At 44.6% G+C, this 18,169-nt stretch overlaps 2 protein-coding genes across 2 annotated transcripts in view; one reads left to right on the top strand and one right to left on the bottom strand.

The window, feature by feature from the left end:
- TGM5 (transglutaminase 5) overlaps positions 1–10,643 on the top strand; it is a 34,978-nt gene extending 24,335 nt beyond the window's left edge. Inside the window, exons 8-14 of the mRNA XM_059372119.1 lie at positions 3,852–3,990; positions 4,556–4,659; positions 4,761–5,000; positions 7,884–8,249; positions 8,725–8,885; positions 10,081–10,214; positions 10,408–10,643. Of these exons, the coding sequence (XP_059228102.1) occupies positions 3,852–3,990; positions 4,556–4,659; positions 4,761–5,000; positions 7,884–8,249; positions 8,725–8,885; positions 10,081–10,214; positions 10,408–10,561 (1,298 nt within the window). The 3' untranslated portion in view covers positions 10,562–10,643. The remainder of the gene's footprint in view (positions 1–3,851; positions 3,991–4,555; positions 4,660–4,760; positions 5,001–7,883; positions 8,250–8,724; positions 8,886–10,080; positions 10,215–10,407) is intronic.
- Positions 10,644–15,099: 4,456 nt separating this feature from the next.
- CCNDBP1 (cyclin D1 binding protein 1) overlaps positions 15,100–18,169 on the bottom strand; it is a 35,440-nt gene continuing 32,370 nt past the window's right edge. The window contains exon 12 of the mRNA XM_059372651.1: positions 15,100–15,373. Coding sequence (XP_059228634.1) covers positions 15,328–15,373 — 46 coding nt within the window. The 3' untranslated portion in view covers positions 15,100–15,327. The remainder of the gene's footprint in view (positions 15,374–18,169) is intronic.

Raw genomic sequence — 18,169 nt, 5'->3', positions numbered from 1 at the left:
CTTTCATTTCTGTGTATGCATTTAACCCATTGCCTGGTTAATCTCAGGGGCCTGACACGTATCACTGAATGAGTGCTGAATGGCTGAATGAAGAGACATAGTAATTCATGCTGGCAATGTGGTGTGGTGTATCCCTTGGGAAATCTGCAGCCTTCTCCCGATTCTGATATCGTGCCCACCTTTGTCTAAGCATCACTGTGTGTGCATGCAAGCATGTGCATACACACAAAAACACACACCTCCCTTTTACGAGGGACTCAGCTCCCAAAAAATTATCACCGTAAGAGTCACCTGAGTCTCATGTCAAACTGTGAGTCACTAGGACTGACAGTCTGCGGAAATCTTTTCCACAGGTTAAAGACAACTCATGTCAGCACAAATTTAATGATCATCTACTTTGTGCCCAGCATTATGCTGGAAACAAAGAAATGCAAGAAAAGTGTCCTCTGAGAGTCCTACTCCAGAGGGATGTGTGATCTGGCTGACAAGATCTACAAATGCAGGAAATCCCAGAGAGCTCCATCCATTGATAAAATATGTAGCAGTGACTGGGATTAAGTGAGAGCATGGGAAGGGAGGTTAGTGTGGTGTGAAGTAGGCAGTGAAAACTCACAGAGAAAGATGCACTGAGAATGAGCTGTTGCCTGGATGCTTGGCGAAGTTGCAGCAGTGTGGCCTGTTGCTAGAAGCATGGGGATGCTTTGAGATCAGAGAAACATGGGCTTAAATCCTGCCCCAGCTCTCCTCTTTCTGCCATGTGACCTCAACCTCTCTAAGCTTCAGGTTTCTCCTCTTTAAAGTGGGGATAACTCCAGTATTGTGGAGATAGTTTAATGAGATCATGCCTGTGCAGTGCCTGGCACTGTAATGATGGTGATGCCTTCAGCTGGCAAGGAAGACAAGCACAACTGGGGATGTGTTTACCAACAGCGAGGTCCCTACACTGTTGGTGGGAATGCAAGCGGGTGTAGTCACTCTGGAAAACAGCATAGAGTTTCCTCAGAAAGTTGAAAATAGAGCTACCCTATGACCCAGCAATTGCAGTACTGGGTATTTACACTAAGGATACAAATGTAGTGATCCAAAGGGGCATGTGCACCCGAATATTTATAGCAGCAATGCCCACAATAGCCAAACTATAGAAAAAGCCTAGATGTCCATCAACAGATGAATGGATAAAGAAAATGTGTTATATATATATACAATGGAAAACTATGCAGCCATCCAAAAATCTTGCCATTTGCAACAACGTGGATGGAATTAGAGGATATTATGCTAAGCGAAAGTCAATCAGAGAAAGACAATTATCCTATGATCTCACTGATATGAGGAATTTGAGAAACAAGACAGAGGATCATAGGGGAAGGGAAGGGAAAGATGAAACGATGAAGCTGGAGAGGAAGAGAAACCGTAAGAGACTCTTAATGTCAGGAAACAAACTGAGGGTTGCTGGAGGGGAGTGGGGTGAGAGGGATGGGGTGGCTGGGTGATGGACACTGGGGATGGTATGTGATATGGGGAGTCCTGTGAATTGTGTAAGACTGATTAATCACAGACCTGTACCCCTGAAACAAGTAATACATTGTATGTTAATAAGTTATCAATGGAAAAAAAAAAGCAGCAGCGAGGTCTCCATACAGGCCCATGATTCAAATTCAGAAGTTGTGGGCACACAGGGAGAGACAAGTCCATGACAGAGGATGAGCTCTTTGTGGGAGGACAAAGCAGGCAGGACAAAGGGAGCAAGAACCCAGGAAAAATATGTGTGTACAGCCTCATGCAGTTCTGGGCGCTGTTAGCTCCTTTAGTGATGTGGAGGCTAAAGGAGGCTCACTCCCCTCACTCACTCACTCCTCACCCTAAACATTGTTTAGAATGTTAACAACCATTCTTGCCCCACGTGGCCTCACTGGGACAGGCTGTTGTCCCCCATCCCAGGCCTCTCATAAGCCAGGGGTGGGAACAGAGGAGGGCAAATCCATAACCACTCCAAAGCTTACAGTCAAGCTTACTCAAAGCGTGGTGCACAGTCATTACGATAGCACTGGGTGTCAAGTCAGAAATCACCAGAAAGGGGAAGAGAGACCTGGGACACTCATTCACCTGTCTAGCAACAATGCACCAAATCAAAACAGGTCTGGCTCTGTGTTGTTAATGGCTGTATAATGGTAAAGATGGATATTACACAAACTCTGCCCTTAGGAGGGCCTACGTGCAAACAAATCATTACAAGCCGTGTGCTATATCTACCAGAGAACTTCAGAATGCTGTGAGAATAATGACCTGTGTTCAGGTGGAAAGGTCAGTCTGGCCTTGTTAAGCAGGAGTTGACACCACCACCAACATTCCAACTGGCTGTTTGTGATCAGTCAGGGTGAATTTCGGAGGCTTGCTTCCTGCTCTCCCTGCCCACCCTCCTTGGTGCCTCCTCTGAGTATCCTTTTACCCACCCTCCTGACCGTAATCTTAGCAGAAATGTGTTCTGTGCAATGGTCCCGAGTCATCTGATGCTCTCGCCTTCCTCCTGTCTCATGTTCCTTTAGTGGCAGCTTTTCCAAACTTCTCCCTCCCCTATGAGGCTGTCCTTTGTTACCTCCACTCACAATTCACCTATCAGCTCTGCTCCCTCCCTGCCCTCATTCCTTGGTCCTGCACAGACCTGCCACTCCAAGAGAGCACCAGGTTCCCCTTTGGGCTTCTCTCCTCACTGTTCCAAGGTATATCCAGAGATGTGCCCCCACCCTGACCTGGAGAGGCTTGGTGCCAATATTTGATCACATAGGAAAATGCTTGATATGTTTAATAAGGTGAAAATACTAGAGCACTGAACTGTGTGCATAATACTGGGAGACAGGCTCAGAATTGAGCACGAGCTCAGCAGTGTAATCAGGATTTGAGTGACAGGTCTGTAACTGCCTAGCTGTGTGACTTTGGTCGAGGTTGCTAACTTTTCTTAGCCTCTGAGTCTTAATCTTTAACATGAGGATAATAATAGCAGCTTCTGTGTACAGTTGTCCTGAAGGTAACTTAGCAACATGCCTGGCACGTGTGATTATTATTGAATCATTATTATTATTACTATGTTACTACTACTACTACTACTATTATTATTATTATTATTGAATGGGGTCGACCGCCAATGCGGGACTTGAAGGGAGAGGGCCCCCAGAACATTGGTGGTAGAATATTGCTGCACTTAAAGAGTACCGAAGAGGGGAAATATGGGGACAAAGCAAAAGAAGTTGGCTGGCAAAGGGAAGAGATGTCTCATGAATAAAAACAAGGTTGTACCTCCTTCCTAGAATTTCTCCATTGGGTACAAATTCTCAACTTTTCTAAGCATTTGTTACATAGTTTCCTTCCTTTTCTGCCTTCCTTTGTGAGGCTTTCCTTGATAAGCTTCCAAGACACCCATGGAAAAGGGGGAATCCAAACCACAGACCTCTTTTCTAAGAATTTGATGGTCCGAGTCAAAATCCTAGCTATTTGGCTTGAAGATGGAGATTCAAGGCCAAAAGGGAAGAGACCGAGTCAGGCCACTGAGTCTTGCGAAGGAGGTGTGCCTGTCCCCTCCTGCTTGCAGGCAGGAGAACTCACAACTTGCTTGGCCTTGGTAGTGCTTGTCTGAGCAACCAGAAGCTTAAACTTTGCCCAGAGTCTCTTCAATGAGCCCCAGAGAGGAGCTCAGGAAGGTGGGAAGAGAGGTTGGCAATATCACCAACCCATAGCCCCAACAGCTCCTGACAGGTCCTGGGAGTGCCAAATGAGTGGCTTCCCTGGGCTCAAAGAATCCATAGGATTCCTGAATCCATAGGAAAAATCCATGAGATTTTAATTTTCTCTTTCTGCAGTAATGAGGTGCCTGGGGATCCCTACCCGCGTGATCACCAACTTTGACTCTGGCCACGACACAGATGGAAACCTGATCATAGATGAATATTATGACAGCACGGGCAGGATCTTGGAGAATAAGAAGAAGGACAGTGTCTGGTGAGAAACAACCTCCCCATCTCTTTCTGGGGCAAACCCCTCCAGGAGAGAGTGGGGCAGGACTGCACCCATGAGCCTGCTGCCCTCTCATGGCCCCGCCACATTCACCAGTCCCAGGGCTCTGTATCCCCAACTTGAAGGCTGAGCCTCAGCTGAACACAAAACTGATTCTGCGTTTAGAATCTTCACATCACAAGACTTTTCTGCCCTGGGTGACATTTCCTTCTGTCATCTCTTTGTCAGCAGCACATACAGGGCCATGAGGCCCTGAGGGCCATGAGGATCTTTTGAAGGGAGTGAGAGAGAGATTTTAACCTGTTAGTTTGGGAAGTCTTCACTCTCTGTTCCCAGAAGAAAACTCTCTTCTGAGCAAGCTGAGGCTCACACGAGGAAGAGCTGCCACCACTCACCCATGGAGGTCTGATGGCCTCGGGTGCACTAAATCTGTCTTTCTGTTTAGCAGTCCATTTGCCCTCCGCCCCCTATTTTGCTCTGGAAAGAACACAAGCACTACAAACTCTCCCTTAGTGTCATTTGACATTGACTCCTCCGGCTTTTCCTTTAGGAATTTTCACGTGTGGAATGAGTGTTGGATGGCCCGAAAGGATCTCCCTCCTGGATATGGAGGCTGGCAGGTGCTGGATGCCACACCTCAGGAGACAAGCAATGGTGAGGCTGTTCAGAAGGTGGAACCCACTCCCACAGAATCTGCCCTTGCCCCTGCCTGACCCTGTGGCAACCAACCACTGTGGCTCTTCTGTTCTCCTCAGGCCTCTACTGCTGCGGCCCTGCCTCCGTCAGAGCCATCAAAGAGGGAGAGGTGGAACTGAACTATGACACAGCATTTGCCTTTTCCATGGTGAATGCTGACTGCATGTCCTGGCTTGTCTATGGAGGGAAGGAACAGAAGATTCACCGGGACACGAATACTGTTGGCAATTTTATCAGCACCAAGAGCATTCAAAGTGACGAGCGAGATGACATCACGGAGAACTACAAATACATAGAAGGTATGACGGAGCCAGCCCCCACCAGAGACCAAGCCCTGGGGACACCTTCCCTAGGAAACCTCCCAGCAGCTGGGGAACCAGATGGAATCTGAAGGACAGAACCTGGGTCCACTGTCTCCTCAGTTTTAGGATCCCAACTGAGATGTTCCCACTGCCTCACTTCCTTGTGCCCACCGCCACCCCCCGCCCCCATATCCCCACAGGCCAGTGAGCATTCTCCACAAGATGTTCACACTGACTGTAGGGCCACTGACAGGCATCCCACCAATAGCCTTTCTGAAAAGTTAGCCTCTGTCTCAAGATGGGAGGGGATTTAGTAAACACTATTCTATTAGTTAATTTAATGAATTTCATTTAACATATTGCCTAATTAACTTTGCCTAATTGAGTATTTGTAGGACAATCCAGACCACCAACCAGCACCAAGGCTAACATAAGGCCGAATGTTTACTCTGGACACCTACCTCCTGACGAGGTTGGATCTGAGACATGGGAGACCTGACAGGGGCTTCTTACTCAAGTCAGCAGGGGCGAATAGGCACCTAAAGTAGTCAGGCGTGAACTTATTCTCAAGATCTGAGAAACACCAACCACTAGGTTCAACCCCCAGGGAGCCAAGGGAAAGCATAGTCTTTGAGGACCAGAAGCTGAGTGAGGAGCAAGAGTGAATCAGGAAAATGGGGGACTGGCGGGTAGCTGAGCAGTGGCTGGGAGTGCTGGCAAGTAGAATTAATCTGTGGTTTGTCTAAGTGGGCCTTTGGGACCCACAGAGAAGCTCCAGAATCTGAGCCTAAGAAGGGGTTTTACACAGCAAGAGGTAAGCACTGAACACAGCCCAGCTGGCTATTTGCCATCCCCTTCACCTCCATCCACTGGGGGTTATCTTGGTTGGGGAACCCAGAACAGGTCCTGAGGCAAGGACTCAAGTACAAGTGGTTGATCTGTGAGGCCATCCAGCAAATACTGGCAGGAAGGAGAGTGAACAAGTGAGACAGGAGAGGGGAGAAAGCCAACACAGGGTGCCTCCTCAAGCTGGGTGGGCTTTGGCAGCATTTGCTAGAGGTCCACGGGGCTCCACTGTATTCTTGGGGGTTTGCAGCTATATTCCTGTGGGCCTGAGAGTGCTGCTCGGCTGGGCAGTATTTGATCTCCCACTCGGCCTGATGGCATCTGGGGGAAGAGCAGACCACAGGTGAGCTAAATCTAATTCACATCACTCTTGCTAAAGTAGATGCCTTGAGATCCTCTTTTGCCTGGAACTAGGCTTAGAAAGTGCCTCTGCTGGGGCGCCTGGGTGGCTCAGTGGGTTAAGCCGCTGCCTTTGGCTCAGGTCATGGTCCCAGGGTCCTGGGATCGAGCCCTGCATCGGGCTCTCTGCTCAGCAGGGAGCCTGCTTCCTTCTCTCTCTCTCTGCCTGCCTCTCTGCCTGCTTCTGATCTCTCTCTGTCAAATAAATAAAATCTTAAAAAAAAAAAAAAGTGCCTCTGCCTGGGGGAGAATGTGGGGACGCACTGAAGGGGTGGGACATACACTGGGGTCAGTGAGTGCTACGTGAATACAGCTGCTAGGATTATTTGGGAAGCTCAGGTGAGTATTCCTGCATACCCTGGCCACAGTACCACCTACAACTGAAGTCAGGCCTCTCTGGGAATTCAGCTTGCTTGAATTTTACTTTACTTTATTTTCTCTTCTCTTCTTTCCTTCCTTTCTTCCTTCTTTCTTTTCTTTTCTTCTTTCTTTTCTCTTTCTTTCTTTCTTTTTGTCTTCCTCATTTTGGGGCCTTTATCTTTTACATGGGGAAGTCAGAATAGAATCTAATGACCATGAGCACAGATTTTTGTGTTGGGCATATTTGGTTTCCACCTGGATTCTGCCCGTTCCATGTTGTGGGACTTGGACAAGTGACGGGACCTCTCTGAGCCCCATTTTACTCAACTGTATATGGATTGTATTGTTGTTGGTGGTGAGGATGTGTAGAAAGGGGGATCCTTATGCAAGGATTGTTAGGAATGCAAGGTGGTGCAGCCACTGTGGCAAACAGTATGGAGGTTCCTCAAAAAATTAAATATAGAGCTACCATTTGACTCAGCAATTGCACATTTGAGTATTTGTCTGAAGAAAACTAAAACACTAACTTTAACCTGAAACGATACGTGCACCCCCTTATTCACTGCAGCATTATTCAGGATAGCTAAGCTATGGAAATAGCCCAAGTGTCCACTGAGGGATGAATGGATAAACAAAATGTGATATACATACATATATATACACATACATACATACATACATACACATACATGATGGAATATTTTTCAATCACAAAACAACAATGAAATCTTGCCGTTTACAACAATATGGATGGACCTCGAGGGCATTATGCTAAGTGAAATGAGACAAAGACAAATACTGTATGATTTCCTCTCTTAAATGTGGAATCTAAAAAAAAGAAAAGAAAAGAAACCAAGTTCATGGATACAGAATACAGATTGGTGGTTACCAGAGGTGGGGGCGGGAAGGGAGAAATGGGTAAAGTAGGTAAATAAACAATTAAGTAAAACAGTGCTAGTGATTTAAAGAAAAATAGTTCTAGGCCTTCCATGGCACCAAAGAGAAGGTCCAGAAGGCCTTCCCTTTCTCCAGTGGGGAGCATTGGGCTCCCTGCTCAGTGGGGAGCCTGCTTCTCCCTATGCCCCTCCCCCCACACTGTGTTCTCTCTCTCTCTCTTTCTCTCAAGAAAATAAATAAAATCTTAAAGAAAAGAAAGAACCTGATGAATAGTAGGGAATGTCTGTTGTTGGAAATGAGGGTTTTAACAGCTCTGCAGTGTTTGGCCAAGGCTGTCCTCCCTGAGAAGGACAGCTAATACTGTCTCTGCCCTTCCAGGTTCTCCCCAGGAGAGGCAGGTGTTCCTGAAGGCTCTTCAGAAGCTGAAGGCTGGAAGGTCTGAAGACCCCCACCAAGCAGACTCACAATATTCCACACCTGAGCCACGGAGCGGGGACGGCCTTCGGGGCCTGAATACGCCTTCCCTTCGGCCTAGTGATGTTGTCCAGGTCTCCTTGAAATTCCAGCTGCTTGACCCTCCCCACATGGGCCAGGACATACGCTTTGTCCTGCTGGCCCTCAACATGTCACTCCAGTTCAAGGACCTCAAAGTGAACCTGAGTGCCCAGTCCCTCCTGCATGATGGCAGCCCCCTGCCGCCCTTCTGGCAGGACACAGCCTTCATCACACTCTCTCCTGAAGAAGGTATGGGCTCTGGGTCTGGGCATGGGGACAGTCTGGGTACACAGAGTGGGCTATGGAAATACCAGTGGAGACAAGCCAGATGCCACAGTTCTGGGGACAGACCTCTGTGACAACAGTCTTAATTTTCCCTTTGGTGCAGATTCCTTCCACCCCCTTCCCTCTTTTCTCTTGCTCCTCCTTCCTTCCCTTTACTACTTCAAGGAAGAAAGACTGGTTTAGTGGGGGAAGCCTGAGCTTTGGAGGCATATAGAACTTGGTTAGAACCTCAGCTCCTCCATTTACCAGGAGAATGACCCTGCGGAAACCATTTTGCCTCTCTTAACCTCAACCTCTCCAACTGAAAACCTAGAACCTGCTTCACTGGGGCTTAGTACATGTTGGTCCCCTCTTCCCCAAAGAAGGATCCCCCAGATCCAACCCAGGCCTAGTTGATTTTCCCAGCTACTTTCACCTCATCTTTTTGTTTTCTCCCTAGCAAAGACCCACTCCTGTAGAATTCCGTATTCCCAGTATAGCCAGTACCTGTCAACAGACAAGCTGATCCGTATCAATGCCCTGGGCGAAGAGAAGAGCAGTCCGGAAAAGATCCTGGTGGACAAGATCATCACCTTAGCCTATCCAGGCATCATAATTAATGTAAGTGGCCTGGGGGCTCCTGGCGATCTGCACTCGTAGGGAGTGCAGCCCTCTGAGAGTCTGTTCAGGAAAGCAGCCCCTCTTTTCCACTGCCTCTTCTGGTGTCTCCAAATACCTTCCTCCCGGAAACATGAGATTCATCTGAAAACACTGGACAAGGTATCCATCCTCTTGCACCACCCAAGTTCTTACGGGTGGACCTTGAGCACGTGCCATGGAGAGGAAGGGAAGAGATCCTTCTCTTGTGCCACCTCCCACTGCTGGCCTTCCCCAGGGTCAACATGAGGAACTATGGGCTCAAATGGGAAGAACCTGAGTGGAGAGAAAAGCACTGCCTGAGGTCAGCTCAGGTGTGATTTGCCATTCCTTGGCTGTGCATTCTTGGACAAGTCCCTGAGCCTCTGCTTCTTGAACTGTCAGATGAGAAGATTAGACTAGCTGGCTTCTGAGGACACTGCCTGCTGTGACACTCTGTGATCCTCTGAGTGGGAAGACTTCATGGGTCCGAGGCTCTTCAGTGCTGCCTCCCTGAGGCCAAGCAGCCTCCTAGATCCTGCCAAGCGAGCCTGTGGTGCCCCCTGGTGGGGCGCATCTGGCAAATCAAGCCACTGGAGTCTTACTCTAGGGAGTGTTTCCAAAAGGGCCTCCAGGTTTCCTGAGACTATTTCCATCTCTCTACATCCTTGAATGTTCCATTGCTCTTCACTCACACACTGGGGTGAAAAGAAATGAGCCCGTTATGTCATGAGGGAGAAAAGGGATGGAGCAGAGTTGCAGTAAGAAAGTGCTAAAGAAGATTCTCTCCACTCAAATTATGCATGAGAATCTTGGATGAGATCTTTGGAGCAGAGGAAACATCACTAGAGATCCCAATTTACCTGATTGTTCCATATGCTGGGTTGAAGGATATAAAATACTTCATACAAACATCTATGGACGGATAAATGAAGCACAATTTTACTTAACAATATCTCGTGTGGTATACACTGATATTTTCTTCTATTTCATTTTTTAAAAAACATTAATGACAACCCGTCAAGTTGGCTTTAAGCCATAGCTGAAAAAACATGGGCCACAGAAGTCCAGCTCTTCAGGAAACAGATCTGCAGAGCAAGGCCCTCTGTAAACGTTTGTTGAATTAGGGAATGAGATTAATCTTCTGCTCCCTTCTTCTCCTCTGGATCTCCCTGTTTAGGTTTTAGGAGCTGCCGTTGTGAACCAGCCACTCTCCATCCAGGTGCTGTTTTCAAACCCCCTCTCAGAGTACGTGGAAGACTGTGTGCTGACTATGGAAGGAAGTGGGCTCTTCAAGAAACAGCAGAGAGTCCTGTGAGTGCTGGCTGTACGTGGCCTTTGCCCCCATCTTATCTTGGGGTTCTCACTAGCCTTCTTTCTGGTGACAGGCACTGGGGCCAGTCTCTAAAAACTCCAGGAAAGGAAAACGGTGGTTGCTGAGTGGAAAAGAGCTCTGGAGTTCTCACAATGCCTATGGTCTTCTAACATTCTCTTTTCTCTGCTACAGCATTGGAGTCCTCAAACCTCAACACAGGGCCAGCATCACTTTGGAGACTGTCCCCTTCAAGAGTGGCCAAAGGCAGATCCAAGCAAATCTGAGGAGCAACAAGTTTAAGGACATCAAGGGTTACAAGAATGTTTATGTAGACTTGATGTTATAAATTCTAGAACAGTAAGCCAGATGCATGGATTTTGAGCAAGCTCAAATGCAAGCTGTGCCACTCCCCACCACAACAGAGGCTTTACAGGGCTCCAAAGGAAGCAGCAGAGGAGAGATGGATAATCCCTTGGGCCATTTGCACAGCTCCCCAGGACTCTGATAGGAGTGCAGGGACTCTATGGTGTCCAATCCAGAAGTGTGAGATAACACAGAGGTCTGAGGACACTGGCTGGACTTGGTCATGACTTACTGTCCTCCCCCTCCAAACTGGCTGAGAAGCTCACTGTCATTTTGTCATTGCAGTGACTAGTGCCCTAGTCCTAATAAACTTCAGTCTTTGTTCTCACCCTCTTTGCACCCATGGAGTCATCACTTGCCCTGCAGCAGCCCCTACCTGGATGCTGGGAGTGTCCTACTGTTACAATGCCCGAGTCCATTCCTGGGTGAGTCACTGGGTGCCCACTATATGCCAGGCACTGCTCTGAGTGTAGCAGAGAAGACAGTAAACAAAGAAAAGGCTTTGTCCCCATGGAGTTTACATTCTGTTGATGGTGGAGGGGGGATACAGACAATCGACATGTCAACAGGTAAGTAAGGTATCTACAGATGATGTGTCAGTCATGATCTACTCTCTTCATATCTTGGGGGGAGAAAGCCTATGAGATCTCTCACTTGGCCTTCCTTTGAATCGCTTTCCATATCACATCCAAGATGTCCCCCAATCTTAACAGTTCCAGCCTCTTGGCTCAAAGTCTGCCAGGACCTTGTGGTGCTGGGTGGACCTGGAATGACCATGGTTCCAGAGAAAAAGCTGGCTGACCAATGCAGTGAAGCAGATTTTTTGGTAGGAAATGAAGTACTCTCAGAACTTTCTATTGGCTGTAGCTGTGTATATGCTCCTTCTGGACACAAAGCATCTCCAATCATTACCTCGTCCCAGAAGCACCACTTTCTCAGGTTAAGCGCCAAGTTCTCGATGGGGAAAGCATGAAGCGTCTGCCCTCCAGGGACTAGCTCCAGGACTGAGACAGTTATGTTGGGCATATATTAAATGCACACACATGAAATAAATACTTCAATCATATATAAACAAACGAGTAAGTGTAACTGATCAGAGGGAGAGAAGAGGGTGTGGTGAGAATTACTTAGCGGGTTGAGGTCTTCTTCAAGAGTAAGCTGAGAACCAGAAGAACCTGGACAGCAGGGATTGGGAAGTAATATATAATTATTTCATTCTGTAACTGTTGCTTAACAATTGTGAAAATTGATTTCAGGAAAACATTGTGGATGGGAACACCTTACAGAGAGAGGGGGCTCTGAAGTACTTGGAACATTTCAACTACTACACCCTCAGACTCTTTTATGAATCTTGATTTTAACACTACATTCATTAACTCTTTCACTTGGCAAATATTCAGAGTTTCTACTAGGGGCTAGGCCCTGAGCTAGGCACTGAGGACAAAAGAAGGACCAGGGCCTGTCCTCAAGGAGCTCAAGTCTAAGCATGTGTTGGATGAAAAATGAACAGGAGGTTATAAGATAGAGTGATGAGAACTACTGTTGGAGTGAGTGTAGGGTGTTGTGGGAGCATGAGGAGGTACAGCTTGTCTAATCTTAGGACTGTGAATCAAGGAAGGATTCCTGGAGGGAGTGGTATTTAAGCTAAAAGACCAGGAGCTAGCCAAATAGACTCAGGGTCAAAGGGGATGGGGCGGAGTAAAGCAGTCAGGAATTGCAATCAGTCAGATAGCCAGAGATCAGATCTGGAAGAGATAAGAAGCAGAAAAAATAAGGCTAGAGACAAGAGAAGAAAAGTTTCAGGCAGGCAGTCTATTTAGACAGTGATCACCTGCAGGTATCTGTTTCCTGTAAGTCTTGGATCACAGTCATACCTGCAGTGTCAGTGCTTAGAGCAGATTTTGTTTTGCAGAGCTGAGCAGACTTCATGTGATCTGAGAAGCATGTAAAGGACAAATAGTTCTCTACCCTAGTCTGTCATAGGAGCTTGCAATTCCAACCAGAGTCATTCCTCTGAGTTAATAAAGCCTTCCCTCAATGTCAAGGTTGTCTTTCAACTCTTCATTTAACATTTATTGAGAATCTATGTGTTGAATATTGTAGGTCCAAGTGATAGAGCATTAAACAAAGCAAACAAGGCAAAGGATTTGAATAGATATTTCTCCAAAGATGATAGACAAATAGCCACAAAGCAGACAAAAAGATTCTCAATATCACTAATCATGAGAAAATTTCAAGTCAAAACTACACTGAAACATTAAAAGTAAATGCGACACAATTCTGTAATTCCACTGCTGGAATTAAACAAAACAAAAACATAAGTTTAGAAAGATCTATGCACCCTTATGTTTACTGCAGCATTAGTTACAATAGCCAAGATATGGAAGTAATGCAAGGGTCCATCCATAGGTGAATGGATAAAGAAGATGTCACATACACACACACACACACACACACACACACACACACAGAGGAATATTATTCAGCAAAACAAAACAAAACGACAGTGAGATGTTCCCACTTGTGACAACATGGATGGACTGAGAGAGGATTATGCCAAGTGAAATAGGTCAGATAGAGAAAGACATTCCTACATGATCTCACTTTCATGAAGAATCTAAGAAAAAATAGACAAAGCAGACAGACTCATAAATAGAACAAATGGATGGCTGGCAGAGGGCAAGAGAGTGGAGAAATGGGTAAAATGGGTGAAGAGGAGTGGGCGCTACAGGCTTTCAGTTATGGAATGAATAGGTCATGGGAATAAAAGGTACAGCATAGGGAATACAGTCAATGGTACTATAATAGTATTATATGGTGACGGAAGGTAGCTACACTTGTGGTGATCATAGCATAACGTAAAGACTTGTCCAATCCCAGGCGCCTGGTTCAGTAGGTTAAGCATCTGCCTTCAGCTCAGATCATGATGTCAGGGTCCTGGGATTGAGTCCTACATCTGGCTCCCTGCTCAGGAGGGGGCCTGCTTCTCCCTCTCCCTCTGCCTCCCCCTGCTTGTGCTCTCTCTCTCTTTCTCTCTGTCAAATAAATAAATGAAATAAAAAAAAAAAACAAAAAACTAAAACAAGACTTGTCCATAAGTCAAGCAGAGACAGTCAATTATCATATGGTTTCACTTAGTTGTGGAGTGTGACAAATAACATGGAGGACATAGGGAGATGGAGAGGAGAAGGAGGTTGAGGGAAATTGGAAGGGGAGATGAACCATGAGAGACTATGGACTCTGAAAAACAATCTGATGGTTTTGAAGGGGTGGGGGTGGGAGGTTGGAGGAGCCAGGTGGTGGGTATTAGGGAGGGCACGGATTGCATGGAGCACTGGGTGTGGTACGTAAACAATGAATTCTGTTACACTGAAAAGAAATTAAAAAAAAAAAAAAGACTTGTCCAATCCCTATACTGTACTGAACTAATGTAACACTGTGTGTCAACTATACTTCAAAAAAAGTCCTATGCTGAGATATTACCTTACACCCATGAGGATGGCTATCTAAAAAAAAAAAAAAAATACAAAAACAAAAACAGAAAATAACAAGTATTGGTGGGAATGTGGAGAAGTTAGAACTCTTGTGTGTTGTTTGTAGGCTTGTAAAATGGTGCAACCACTTTGGAAAACAGTATGGCAGTACCTCAAAAAGTTTAAAATACAACTACCGTATGATCCAGCAATTCCACTTCTCGGTTTAGATCCAAAAGAACTGAAAGCAGCATTTCAAAGACATATTTGCCCACCGTGTCCATAGCACTATTCACAATAGCCAGGAGGTAGAAACAACCCGAAAGTCCATCTTTGAAAGAATGGATAATCAAAATTCAGTATATACATACAATGGAATACAATGTAGCCTTAAAAGGAAGAGAATCCTGCCACAGCTACAACAAGGGATGAACCTTGAGGACATGATGCTACATGAAATAAGCCAGCCATAAAGGGATAAATACTGTATGATTCCACTTCTATGAAGTATCTAAATTAGTTAAATTAATGATATAGAAAGTAGAATGATGGTTACCAAAGCCTGAGACAAGGGAGCAGGGTGAGGGGATAGTAGCTGAATTAGTACAGAGTTTCAGTTCTGCAAGATGAAAAGATTCTCGTTCGAGATATCTTTCACAACAATGTAAACATACTTAACACTACTGAATTGTACACTTAAAAATGGTTAAGATGATAGGGGTACCTGGGTGGCTCAGTCAGTTAAGTGTCCAACTCTTGATTTCAGCTCAGGCCATAATCTCAGGGTTGTGAGATTGAGCCCTACTTTGGGCTCCACACTGGGTGTGAAATGTGCTTAAGATTTTCTCTCTTCCTCTCCCTCTGCCCCCTACCCATGATCTGTTTGAGCACATGTTTTCTCTACTTCTCTTTTTAAAAAAAAAAAAAAATGGTTAAAATGGTAAGTTTATGGTACGTGTTTTCTACCACAGAATTTTTTCTATGCTGTTCCAACATTTATAACCTTATTAGATAAATAATAGTGATAACAATAGCATCCATAACAATGTCAACAGGAATAAAAATCTCCATTGATTGAGTGCCTAAAAACAAACAAGCAAGACCGGGCTTCAGTCTTCTTAAGTGTTGGTCTATTTCCTATTACCTTTACTCTTGCGGAACAGTCCTCCAGTGATCCCAACTGAAAACTGGGGTGTTTATTGGGGCCCTTCATTCCTCATGGCTGTGGAACTCCAATTTTTATTCTCCAGTAATGTGAGATTGTCAGAAGATCTGCTCAGATTCTCAGGCTGTCATCTGCCAATTGTGAATCAGCAAATGTCCTAAAGGGAAAAGTGACATGCTGTTAGGCCCACCCTGCTCTGCTTCTCTTCTCCCTGAGATCTTGATCCCTCAAATCTGTGCTGCCCTGATGCTTTTAGGCAGAGTTTTGAAATATTTTATTCAGCTTTTCTGGTTACTGTCAACAAGGGTGATAGGATCAAGCTAGTCTGCTCTATCTAGAAGCAGAAATCCTTGAGATATATTTTTAAAGATGTTATTTATTTATTTGACAGACAGAGATCACAAGTAGGCACAGAGGCAGGCAAAGAGAGGGGGAAGCAGACTCCCTGCTGAGCAGAGAACCCCACAAGAGACTCGATCCCAGGACTCTGAGATCATGACCTGAGCCTAAGGTAGAGGCTTTAATCCACTGAGCCACCCAGGCGCCCCTTGCTTATTCCATTTAATGATGTAGTTTGGAGATTGTTCCCTATCAGTTTACGCAGAGCTACTTCATTCTTTTTCACATTAGCAGAGTTTTCTATTGAACACATCCTGTAATAGGTCTACCTAGTACCTTATTTATGAATGTTTATGTGGCTTCTGGTATTTTGCTATTTTAACTACAGTAAAATATTTAAGTATATCCATTGTACTATCCAGTACAATAATCAAACATGTAAAATGAAATTTATACAAGTATATCCATTGTACTATCCAGTACAATGGATAAATTTCATTTTACATGTTTGATTATTTGCATTAGAATATCTAGAAGTGAAATGGCTGAGTCAAAAGCAGAGGGATTTAAGTTTTGGGTAAATATTACTTAACTTTCCTTAGAAAGCTATACCAACTTAGGGGCACCTGGGTGGCTCAGTTGGTTAAGTGTCTACCTTTGTGTCAGGTCATGATTCCAGGGTCCTGGGAATCCCTGCTCGGCAGGGAGTCTATTTCTCCCTCTCTCTCTGCCCCTCCGCCCACTCCTTCTCTCTCTCTCTCAAATAAATAAATAAAATCTTTTAAAAAAAGGAAAGAAAGCTATTTCAACTTACATTCCTACCAGTACTTTTAGAGAGTAACTCCCTAGCCATCATTAACTCAGAAAGTTGACAAACTACTCTATCTTTGCCAGTCTGATAGGTGAAAGAAATAATATCCCAGGGTAGTTTAATTTTGCATTTCTATTAAATGAGGCTGGACATGTTCTCATGTATTTAAGAGACACTTGAATTTTCTTTTCTGTCATATCCTTCGCCTTTTTTTCTATTGATTTGTTGTTCTTTACTTATTGATTTGCAGATACCGTTTACATTAAGGAAAGTAAAAATTTGTGTTATGGGTTCTAAACATTTCTCCCAATTTGTTGTATATCTTTTTTTTTTAATTTTTTAAATTTATTTTCAGCATAACAGTATTCATTGTTTTTGTATCACACCCAGTGCTCCATGCAATCCATGCCCTCTATAATACCCACCACCTGGTACTCCGACCTCCCACCCCCCGCCCCTTCAAAACCCTCAGATTGTTTTTCAGAGTTGTATATCGTCTAACTTTATGGAGTTTTCCAAGTAAAAAAATTTCAAGGAATAAAAATTATCTATTTTTTCTTTATGGCTTCTAAGGTTTGTGTTATATTTTTAAAAGCCTTCTCCTCGCTGACTTAACAGTGTCTATTATCTTTTCTTCTAGTATTTTTAGGATTTAATTTTTTACATTTTAGAGTTTTGATCCATCTGGAATTCATTTTGGTGTATGGTGAAAGATAGGAAATCAATTTTACTCTGCAAGCTCGTTGTCCCCAAACCATTTATTACTAAGTCCTTATCTTCCCCATTGATTCAAAGTGCCACGTTTAGCCCATATTTAATGTGTTTATTTTGGTCAATGTACTTTTTCAAATGTAGTGATATCGTACTATGGTTTAATATCTAGAAAGCTGGTTATACTACATAAGAAGTCAGAAATGTAGCATGACAAGGCCCACTAGACAGTAAAACACATCTTAGATGTTTTCATCTAAAACATCCTTATATCTTCTTAGATCTTTTTAGATTATATCTGATATCTTTTAGAAATTTTCTTTTGAACCTTAGAATCAGCTTTTCTAGTTTCAGAGAAAAAGCTTGTTAGAGTTGTTATTGGGAATGCATTAAACTTAAGAATAGCATTCTAAGTGATCTTTTATAATCATTTTTTTAGTTGATTTATGGTTTCCAGGTAAAAATCACATTATCTTCAAGTAATGAAAAATTTACCTCTTCATTTCTCATAAGAATCATTTTCAGGGGGAGTAAAAAAGCAGCAGCTTCATTTCTCCTCCTTCTTCTCCTTCCTTCTCCTTCCTTCTCCTTCCTCCTCCTTCCTCCTTCCTCCCTCCTCCTCCTCCTCCTCCTCCTCCTCCTTCTTCTTCTAACATAATAAGATTCTTCAAATGGGCAATGGCTCAAAGTTTAAAAAGTATAAACAGGAGAAAAATCATCTTCCTACCCCATTCTCCAGCTCTCCTCCCCACAGGCACCTGGTGTTCTTTGTAGTGTCTTTTATATCTTTCTACAGGTATCCCATATGCATGCAGGCCAGCACGGCTGTCCCTGAGAGTGTTCCGGGTTGCACGTCTTAGATACCTCTAGCAAAAGCTGGGCTTCCGAAAACTAAAGAGGGCCAAAGAGGAGGTCCTTTCTTGTGTCTTTTCTCCCCCATGACTAGATAAGTTGAAATAGAAAAGACATAGGCCCTCAGTCCCAAGATAGTTCCCAAACTTCCCTGGAAGAGTGTTCCAGACCCGGTGGGCTTAGAAGAGCAGGGGCTCTGACTTCTACTTTTAGGATATTTATTTTTCACCAACAAATTCT

This window comes from Mustela nigripes, chromosome 13 (assembly GCF_022355385.1).
Source record: "Mustela nigripes isolate SB6536 chromosome 13, MUSNIG.SB6536, whole genome shotgun sequence".
Classification (NCBI taxonomy): Eukaryota; Metazoa; Chordata; class Mammalia; order Carnivora; family Mustelidae; genus Mustela; species Mustela nigripes.
This window is presented reverse-complemented; position numbering and strand designations above follow the sequence as displayed.